The sequence below is a fragment of the Saccoglossus kowalevskii genome, chromosome 11, assembly GCF_978046115.1.
Source record: "Saccoglossus kowalevskii chromosome 11, keSacKowa6.1, whole genome shotgun sequence".
Taxonomy (NCBI): domain Eukaryota; kingdom Metazoa; phylum Hemichordata; class Enteropneusta; family Harrimaniidae; genus Saccoglossus; species Saccoglossus kowalevskii.
In genome coordinates this window covers 13,044,339-13,055,471 of record NC_140651.1, presented here as the reverse complement: position 1 = coordinate 13,055,471, position 11,133 = coordinate 13,044,339, and the positions used below count along the sequence as shown (strand labels likewise).

Here is an 11,133-nt window from a genome sequence, read left to right as displayed (position 1 = left end):
AAATCGAGATGGTGTCAATTTGAGGACAGTGAATTAACCGCTGCGCCCTCTGTCGACGAAACCCAGTACTTGTATTTAAAATTCAGAAACAAATCTATAGACATTAGCTAAACTTCGAAAAACTTAAAAAAAAGTATTTTTTGAGTTCAGCAAAAAATTCTGGAAATTAGTGCTTCCTGGCCCGAAACGTTTGAATCCATGAGCAATGATCCGAACTGACTGTGGTCGAAGTGCAATGTATTTTTTCTATGGTTGCAAAATACCCATATCGAACACGACTTGGTGTGATACTTAATGGTGTGTATCCAATAATTATGGTTTCGTCAATAACCCGATAACATGACAGGCTACCAAAACATCATAGCAGCCGATGGGAACTAAAATTACGAGACAAATATGGTTGTTTTCGTCATCAGAGGGCGCTAGGACAGGTCATCTCCGGAAGACGCATGGAACATAAACATTTTATCATAATTGAACGCATTAAATAGCATAAATATATACTTTTTTATTATGTGCAGCGTTCCAGAAGATGTAGTCGTAATATCTAATACTCATATTTAATATTCCCATTTGTTGTAAAAGACATTCGCATTTCCACAACGTAATTAAAAAAATGCTTATAACGTTCTCCCAGCGAGGTATTTACAAAATACGAAGGATTGAATTTAAAACCTGTTTTACCGTATATTTGGTACAGTAACTGTGTTATTCTCCACTAATTCAACTTTTTTGCCATTTCGTAAAGGAAAAGTCAAGGGCAACAACATAAAAGCTCAACAAATGTATGAAAATGCAATTTACAGTTTTTTTTATCACTTTTCTTTTTCTAGATATTCAACATTTAATCAGTTCATGTAGTCAACCATCTTGATTCTTCAGCAAATGATTATGGGTAAGCATAACATCAAATCCACTGTTGTGAGAAATTGCGAAAATGATTTCATAAATAACTGTATTCCAAAACTCCATCCAGCTTAATTGAACTTCGACTGATCTATGAATTTTACTTTCCCTAGTGTTCATGCTTAGACTTCGCTCGTTTACCTGTATTTTCGGCAAGAGGGCGCTAGTGAATGACATCGTTTGGTCGGTGCATATTCAAATTTAGGCTGTTTACTATTTTGGGATGCATTATGAATAGTAGTCCTACTTTGATATATTTGTAAAAAGGGAGTTGTAGCTTTTGTGTCACGCTAATGGACAATAATTTAAGATAAATAAATGTAAACTTGTTTCTCGAACAAAAACATTCTTAATTATTACATAACATTTATCAGTGAATGTGACCTCGTTTCGGTGTTTTAGTGATACTAGTATACCCATAGTCTCCAATCTAGCTACACTACATTCTTAGGCATATTTTGAATATATATCAAATCATTTTCTTATAAATATGGTTTTGTATTGTGATTAAGGCCCTCTATAGATGAGATCTGTTTCTTTATTTCTCTTTCGTTTATTGACGCCGAGAACGCTATTTACGAATTTCATGGATATTGATTGGCCTGTTCGATATTCAAATAAAATCCATTGACAGTTATCTGATGTATTATGCAGCATTAAAATAGTCCTGTTGAAAACCACTTACTGTGTGGCTCAAATTTTGGTATTTTTGGCGGGATAGCAACTATGTGGTTTGGGGCACTGATCTGGACCATTGTATGCAAACAATTGTGGTGTGCATTGTTACTGTGTTTGAATATGCGAATTGATTTCAGATCTTTGTTCGCTGTTGTATGGTCAAAATAGTTTCGCGCCGTGCCTGACGAGATGCACACTTATTAACAGTATTTTAGGGATTTCGATAAAAGCTGTTAAATATTTGACTACACATAAGAATGAAGGATAAGCGACAGTGGGTACGATAATACCAAGAGGGGTAACTCGTACAGTACCTCGATGTCTTAATGCCATAAATTAGTATTGATAATGAAGCGAATTACATTTTCTTACGTGTCACATGATTTTAAAACCTATCGCATTTACATATCTTTTTAAAAATCCAATCTCTCGGCCAGCACGCAACTCGTGTAACGCATTGTTTCGTTTATTTAGTTGTCCAAAAATAAATCTGGATGTGAACGGACAAGCTTTCTATATATTAACGAGGTCTGGAGTCAATAGGTTAACACCATATGACGTCAAACCATTTACCCCACCAACACGTGACGGACATACCAGTTTACGGGCGTCGCTGAGAGACAATTATACTATAAAGAGGTGTCTAATGACCCGTTGAATATGAAACGTTTTATTTCACAGGCTTTGTAGAATGAAGTAATTCAATTTGGCAATAGTGTGCTATGATCTTAATATCCACAATATTTGGTGTTTGATGTTTGTGCTATACTGCGAAGGCATTTACAGACATGTACGACAATGTTGTTATGTTATGTAACAGAAACAAATAGCGTAATAGTAGCACTAGATGTGTATGTTCTTTGCTGAAAAAAAAATGTCACCAACGAAAGCAAATTTATTAGTGACACAAAGTATTTTATTACTTTCAGTTAACACGCGTACATGTAAATGTATTTCATAAAACACGATACAGAATTCCAGTACAATATCAGAATGTAGAAGCATATACATATGTTAATGAGACAAACACATCTATTGTAAAAAGTGCATTGACACTGCATTGTAAATAATGACCTGGACACAGGTTCCTTATCATAAACTCCCACAAACGAGGATATAATACAAACACACGATGAAAAGTTAACCGTAAAGTTAATACATCAAAATACTGAAACAATAAATTACGTTAATATAAAACACTCCATAAAGCAAATCAAGTTCACGTCATAAAATTCATCCTATGATTTAATATTGCACATACATATAAAACTGATATTTCTTGTTTATTCTGATTATAACATTATTATTTGAAAACAAATAATTGTCTCACTTCATAAATTGTTCAAGGCAGCCACAATGGGTTTATACTTTATATATTTCTTTTATATTTAAACTAACGTTTGAAATACAAAGCTCTATAAATGTATATTTTACCTGCACGACTGTATTCTATTCTGGAATACACGGAAAGTCACATATGGATAGATTCTAAATGAATATTATATATGGTGACACCTGTATTGATGTGTTGCTGAATTCAAATTCAACAGAATGGAATGTAAGAGAATAGAAAATAAAACACAATACATTGTCTCCAAGAAATCAAGCAGATTCGGATTCTGACATCAGTAAATGTACATGATGTATCTAGTGAGAAAACTACATATAAACTAACAAGATACACAAATGTATGAATAAAAGAGAAACATGATATTTCACGTATGCATTTACAACAAATACACTAACAGGTACTTTCCCATTGGGGTGCGTTTTCATCCTGGCGGATTTCTTTGGTGGCAGCACGAGGCTGTTAAAAGTGGCTTTATAATGATAACAACATGGTTGACATGTCTTCAATCTTGGATTTGTCAAGAATTTCATTTAACGCGCATGGAACACATATTATTTAAAATTCAGCTCACAAGAGTTGATATGAAGAAATTCTTGGTATTGTGGTTACAGTCCGATGTTAACAGCACTGCTTTTAAAAATAGATTTCTTCTGTTTTGTATCCGTTTTCATGACGGTAACTGTAATGAACATGGAAAAAGCACTAAGTATATATAACCTATTTATATAAATTTAAACATAATGTCAACAACCCTTTTGATATATACAAAATTTGATACAAAACTAGATGATGTAAAATACTAAATTTGAGCTGCAATTCATTTTCGCTGAAAGGAGATTTTAGGTGTTTTGTATGGAATTTTTTTTTCACTGATTTTTGACGAGTTGAATGTAAAATATAGAAAAAAAGGTATATTCGCTGGATTTTATTTTCACTGAATCACTCCTTCAGCGAAAATTAATTCTAAGCGAAAATAAAGTATTTTATAGTACCTCGTATTCAGAACTTGTTTTTTAAATCTTCAAATTCGCACATACGTATACACTTTTATCGATGTATCAGGCATGCTTTGCATGGAAAAACACTGTACAGTGACTTGACATTCAAACATTACGTAATAACTAATTGCCTTACGTGCTTTCTCTGCTTCTTCAGCTAATTTATACATCTCTAGTTCTATAAGCACATCTATTAATGTTTCAGCTGATGCATTATGCTTTACTCTAGATCTCCATCTATGAAACATCTCGTCTTTCTGCTTTTGAAAATCGTTAGCATAATCCTTTTCTATAGCATCAATGTCTGCCTCGATAAAATGCAAAGCTCTAGCTACGGACTTCCAGTCTCTCGAGCGAAGTGCAGGCGAAATTTTGCTTACAACAGATTTCACTAAAAGACAGAAACAGACAGGCAAAGTTCACTAGTAAAGAAAAAAATATAAAAATATGACCATTTGAACAACTATAGTTTAGAGTACTCTAATTCTGAATAGGTGGGAATGCCGAACGCCATGCTAAGTGAATCCAAAAACTATAGTGAATCTAAAGATGACGCAGTTTTTGAATACAACGAAAGTGGGCATGGCGTTTAGTGATTGATTAAGAGCTATTACACGCATACTAACTCCTATTGGATTGTATGTAACTGAACTTACACTTTTGATCTCTTTCTTTTGCCAGCTTTTTCTCTGCATATTTCTGAAACAATTATATAAAGTATGCAATGCAAATTAAATAAGCCCCATATGTCGATTCACATGTCGAAGTTGTAGTAACATTTTTGAATGTTTGAAATATAAATATTGATGTTTGTCGTATTATTCAACAATTTACATTCATTTATCTATACCAAAAGAAAATGAAGGGGGGGGGGGGTAACTGCTCATTAGTTGACGACCCCTAACCCCATTGCTGGACAGGACAACTGAAAAGATTTTACCACATGCACAGGGTGACGAGCCCAATTATATGTATTATATGCACAGAGTCTTTAAAATCCATTTTCTAACAGATCTGGAAAATTAAGTCCACAGACACACAAATTGACGACTAATCATAGAAAAGAAAACAGGAATGCAGAGTCTTGAAAATTGTGCACATTTATTTAATAATTTTGAGTTATAGTGTGTGTTTGTGTAAGTTACATTGAAACCCACCATCTTAATGGTCTCATCTTTCTTTTGGAACACTATAGCTAAATAGGAAAAGTGTTCGACTTCCACTTTGATATTACTGCCTTCCTGCCAATAAAACAACATAACCACGTTTACAATCATTAATATTTTGTTACGTTATTAAAATTTAGGACACCCAGTTCGAACACTTTTTTTATTATTATCTGTTAGTGTGTAAATAATCCAAGAGCAATTCCCATACAGCAACAAACTAAAACACTCTTACCTTCCAGGTTTTAAGTTTAGTCCATGGACCAGTACAATGTTCACTAGTTAGTGCTAGTATGTTCACATTACTCCTCTCTAACACAACCTTCGGCAATTTGTAGCAGAATGTGAGTGGTTTCAAGAATTTATATCCATCTGGACCAAGTTCTAAACATTCTATAATGTCAGGTTCACATGGACCAATGCATGATTTCCGAGCATCCATTTGCTTTGCTTGGAATGTTAGGCTGACCAATTCCGGTACAGCATTTCGTGGCACCTCAACCTTGATCTTCTCGGTTACACACTGTAATACAAGACATATAAATAAACGAGCATGCTTTATACAAATACATGTATGCCAATTAATGACTACTTTTGACCCGACCAACGAAGGTCATTTTATTACGTAATTATTATTGCGTAATAATGATATATATAACACATTCGGCATACCACGACATCTTCGTAGGTGTCTATTGTTCTGACTATAACCTCGTTTCCTCTTTCTTTTTCAGAGCCCACTGAAAAAAACAAAACAAAGTGATAATGAAATGCAGTTCATTTTCAATAGCCTTGCAACACAAATTTTATCATTTGAATTCCAAATGTAAACCACCTATTTGGATGTCCCCTATCTTCTGTGATAAGATGTTCATGTAATATACTATTTTTGATAATGAGCAATCGACCTTTAAAATACAATATTTAATTATACTTTTTTCTTACCAAGTTGTTCAATGTACTGTGCCATGTTGTTCAAGCCCTCGTCCTTCAAGGCAGCAATCAGAATTGCAATCGTTGCTTTGTTTCCCCGCCTTCCTTTCCACATTTCAAACATCTGATAAATTTGTTCTCTCAGATCACGCGGGTAGTCATGTTCCAAGCTGTTCAGATCGGCATCAGACAAACCTAATCTGATCCCAAGCCGTCGTGAATCAATGCATCTGAGAGACTTTTTCAGTACATCTATCGTTGTTTTCAGCACCGAATCTGCGGCATAAAAGTATAAATTGCTATAAACGTTTTTAGAAAATGTTTGCAAAAAATGTTTACTCCTCATAATGTATGTTTTCTAGTCTTAGCGTGGTTTGGATTAGGAACTTCATCATGCTGTGTTTCCATACATAGGTGAATATGTTTGATACTACATAGAAATTGCAGAATGTGTTTATTGTTACAAAAGGAAAATCATCAAGTCTATTCCGAAATGTTCTCAAACTTTTCAGTTAGCCGTACCAATACTAACAAATCAGCTTACACAAGTATAGACAGTATGAAGTTACCAATGGTGGACATATGATCACCTTGTTTGTAACAACTAATATTCACAATGTCACGATAAACCATTCTCTCCACTCCCACAAATATGAAACTCCCCCATCTTTAATACACTGGTCTTGTAAATCAAATGTACATCTTGGGTGGACATTTACGTTTATATGCTACATATGAATTGGTACCCACAGAAGGAAAATAGAAGAGTGCAAATGTCCTGTACTCGGTCATGGAGCTTTCAGCCGTCGTTCTTTTCACTTCACTGACACTTTACTAGTACGACCATTCAAAAACAGAGTGCCATACAATAGGTGTTTTCAACTTGTCGAGACGTAGAAAAGAAAAATCGATATTGATTACGGGACGAGAACAAACACACTACAATACAATAACAATCGTACCGAACCTTACAGAGCATAGGGTGTCTAGACGACATTTTTTAATGTTAGCGTTGAGGGTAATTTTGTTCATTATATCATGATTATTCTCAGACGAGCATTGTATTAAATATAAATCTGATATTTTTTAGAAATTGCCAATATTGAACACAATTAGTTATACAATTCCTGTAATATATGTTTATAATATCTACCTTAAATATGCAAATTGTAGATCCTAATGATACTGCAAGGTTGTGTGAACCAAGCTATGGTAACACATATACGAACTATTCTGAGATATCTCATGTGAACCAATAAATGCTTATAAAATGTTACAAAGATGCATTACAAGAGAACGTAGATCTTTAAATGGTCTCTATGAGAGGTATGGGGATTAATGGCCGGATTCTCCACCATATGCTACGAAAGGAACGTAGAGTGTAGAACTTCCACACACTTGGCAGATAGCTCTTACACTGTAAAGATACTAGGTCTCAACCAAAGGAATACACATTAGTTCATTACGGATAGTCCGAGTTATTCCTCAAACAACCAGCTGCGTTAACGCATTGCTGTTCACTTCTCTTACGGACTCGTCAATACCCAATGACAATCTAAGGCGCGGATGAGCAAACATGTGACAGCCAATGGCTGCAGCCGACGGCACCCTGACGATCACGTGATTAGAAGGGGTGTGCCTCAAGAACTAAATTACGAAGTTGACAATACTGAACATAATTAGCAAACAATACATTTATAGCACTCCTGTGATATTTGTTTCTAACAAATAATAAATAAATAAATAACAATATCGTGATGTCACTATGGCAACAGTTTACTACACAGTAAATCAATACACGGTGATACGTGTATTGAATGAGTTATAATGATAATTTATACAATACCTGAGTGTGGATAAGAGTGCCAATGTTTTGATTTCAAGTATCTCGGAAACTTAAGAACTCTGTTCACTCTGTTTCACCTCAGACAATTAATAAACATACTGGCACGGCAGGTATTTCTTTTGATCTAACTTGTGTCTCGTGTTTACTTTTGCGATAACGTTTAAAGCTGTTAAGCAACTGGGGGAGATAGGAAATTGCCCACGAAGTCACACGAAAACGCACAACCCCGCGAGTTACTACGGTGTTTCAACAGGAAGTGACACAAAAGGTCAGACCGAAGTTTAATATTTTCCTTACGTTAGTGATTCTCGTTGGCCTATAAATATTCATAAAACAGGTCCGGGTAAAAATAAAACAGAGAGTATAAAATTGTTGGTTGTCTGAGGTTTCACGCAGTAACACATATGCGTCGAACAAAAACAGCAAAAAACACACTTCATTCACTAACGAATGCGACTTTGGGGGAACCTTGGTTAAGGTCCGCAGGTGTTTGTGTTCGACCGGGCCTGGTTGACGCCAGGATAGCGCATTACAAATTGCCATTTGACAGAGAGATGGCCACACAGCCCAGTCATGTAGTCCCAAATATGAATATGACTTATGTGGCAAAATGCACTAGGTGTCGTCACTAGCACTTGCAATTTGCACATACAAAAAACAGTCAGGAGAGACAACAGTGACACTTAATGTCCGGAACTGTCGCCTGGCACAAAAAATATTTAAAAAAAAAAAAACACTTTAAAATGTAAATTATTGGATAAACAGACAATGCACAAAATAACAGACATACTAGTTCTACTGCTATTGGGAAGGCCGATTATTACCTTTCTGGCGTTTTTACAATTCCCTTTTAGCAAACCAAAGCGCATTTCGTATTATAGAACACCACATGTGACAACCAAGAGGTCACGTGTTTGCCATCGCATATAACAGACGTGCTGCATTCGTGGGTACTCGAAAAAAAAAATGGCGGAGGTGCGTTTATTTAACGGTGACCAGCCTGCATTGGAATTCTTGCACGACGAGACTTAATCGTGCGTCCTTCCCGGATAACATTGACCACAAATTGACGATATCCAGGCATCCCAACAACATCCCCCCTGTTAATCCCAAACATTTCGGCGATTTTCAGATTTAAAAAAAAAAACTTGGGTGAAAAGATTTTCACATTTTATTTCTTTTTTATTACGACAGGTGTCTCTTGATCAAAATTGTCACAAAAAATCAGTGTACTTACCATGATTTCTGGTAGTTTTCTGCACTGTGTCATTTGTAGCCATCACATAAACAACTAAAAGTAAGAATAGTGCGAGGGTTTTTAAATAATACGTTGTTTGTATTATAAAAGTACTATATAGTTATGTGACCAATGATCGACAGATAAATTGAATGCTAGCAACACTCGAAACCAAGAACCCGCCGGTCTCACCGTAACAATTCAACAACATAGACACAAGCGGCGTTCATGCTAAAATAAGTTTACTGCCAGTGACACAAAACAGTGGTCATCACCGATGTCAATGTCAAAGTTTGTGGACATGGATTCATATGAACTATCTTGATTTAACGCTTCAGACTACTAAGGCCAGAAACTTACCTCGGATACCCTACTGCGCCACTCCAACAATACAGTCTCGAACACTAATACAACTATCACGAAGATGACGAATCGGCGTTTATTTGTAGATATTCCGCTATTTTACTGTAACCGTCCCGTTTAATGAAGTTCGGCACGGTAATCTGCCACAGTAAAACAGCGCATCGAAAAAGCCGATGGGCTAAAACAGGTACCTAACCCCCACTGAACTAAGTAAGTCTACTGTTGTCGTTGGCACTCGCCCAATTTTAACAGCGCACTTATCTACCATATCTTAGAGGGCGTCATGCCAAATAACGTATTGCGGAAGCAATAGGCTTTGTGTCTGGAACGCAAGCGATAGTGCGCCATCAACGGTGCTGACGTGCGTAATGTGATGTCACTCCTTGTTGTGCGAGGTGTGACGTCACTCCATCTTCAAGGCGTCACAACAGAAATGTAAGTGGTCTTTCTTAGTGTGGTAAATTGTGGAAATAATATTCATTTTCTATTGATCTCCGCTTCACTTGATATATTTATCAACCTTAATACATCCAAGATTTGAATGAAGGTGGTTTGGTGTGGTATATCATTTGAATTTCATTCCTAGAAGCGTTTTGAATTTGTAGTCTGCGGCGGTTTCTTTTGCTTAATTCGACCGCCATTTTATTACGTGTAAGGTGAAGGATGTGCGCAGCCAAAAAACCAACGGTTCTTATTTTAGGACCCTCGTTTGTAAGGCGACTCAAAACTTTTGTACATGAGGACCAACAGCAATATAATGTGTCACCAACTTTCGATTTGAGTCAAATGGATATTAATTTCCATGGTGTGGATAACATTATCCCCAAAATAGAAGCACTTCCATCATCCACGTCTTTCAATCGTAAAAGAACTTGTTAGTCGATTACGTATATATAGAAATCTGCAAATCATTCCTAAACTATATCCATCATATACCTCGGTGTTTTCAAAACTAACATTTCCAAAGTCGGCAAACTTGCGTTAAATGTCGGAAGGCAGTGCGGATGAGAAATACACTATAAAGAATAAATATAAGTATTACTATAAATATATGGTAATAATTCAAGCCTAAAATCTCTCCAGGAACATTCACAAAATGAAAGAGTACATGTTTCGTTAGATGGTGGATATCCTTGACAAAAATACGTTTGATAAAAATCACGCAAAACCAGCTTGAATGCCACTACACTAAACAGAGTAGCTGCGAATACCGCCAACTGGCATTTGACTTCCACAGCATTACTGAGATCGTTGAGTCACATGGGTACGAACTTGTTTGTGCCCCCAAAAAACATTTTGATGGGCGTATTCCTACTCCTTTTGTTCTGAACTACGAATAACACCCCATAACTCCAGCTGATCTACATTTGGGAATATCCCACATTCTCATAAATTTAGACGAAGTCTATAAAAGTATCAACCATTCATTTAGACGAATATAGCCGGGGCTCATCGGTTAAGCAACGTAATACAAAACACAAACATAGCTCAGTTAATTTAATGTCAGTGGCTGGCCTTTAACGTTAACATTAAGTAAAGATAGACACTCACTAATTTAGGTGACTTTTGTATGTCTTTGAAGGTCAGTTACATTGTAAGTATGTTTGACTAAGATAATACAGGACTCTTAAAATAAAATTGGCAATAAACAGTGG

At 35.8% G+C, this 11,133-nt stretch overlaps 1 protein-coding gene across 1 annotated transcript; it reads right to left on the bottom strand.

Moving 5' to 3' along the window:
• Positions 1-2,478: 2,478 nt before the first annotated feature.
• LOC102807808 (uncharacterized) lies at positions 2,479-9,704 on the bottom strand. The gene is made up of 9 exons (XM_078012432.2): positions 9,476-9,704; positions 9,116-9,169; positions 6,045-6,308; positions 5,772-5,839; positions 5,335-5,622; positions 5,091-5,174; positions 4,590-4,632; positions 4,070-4,324; positions 2,479-3,614 (listed from the first exon to the last, which is right to left on the bottom strand). The coding sequence occupies exons 2-9, from the start codon at positions 9,156-9,158 to the stop codon at positions 3,541-3,543; spliced, it is 1,119 nt and encodes a 372-aa protein (XP_077868558.2). The 5' UTR covers positions 9,159-9,169; positions 9,476-9,704; the 3' UTR covers positions 2,479-3,540.
• Positions 9,705-11,133: the final 1,429 nt, after the last annotated feature.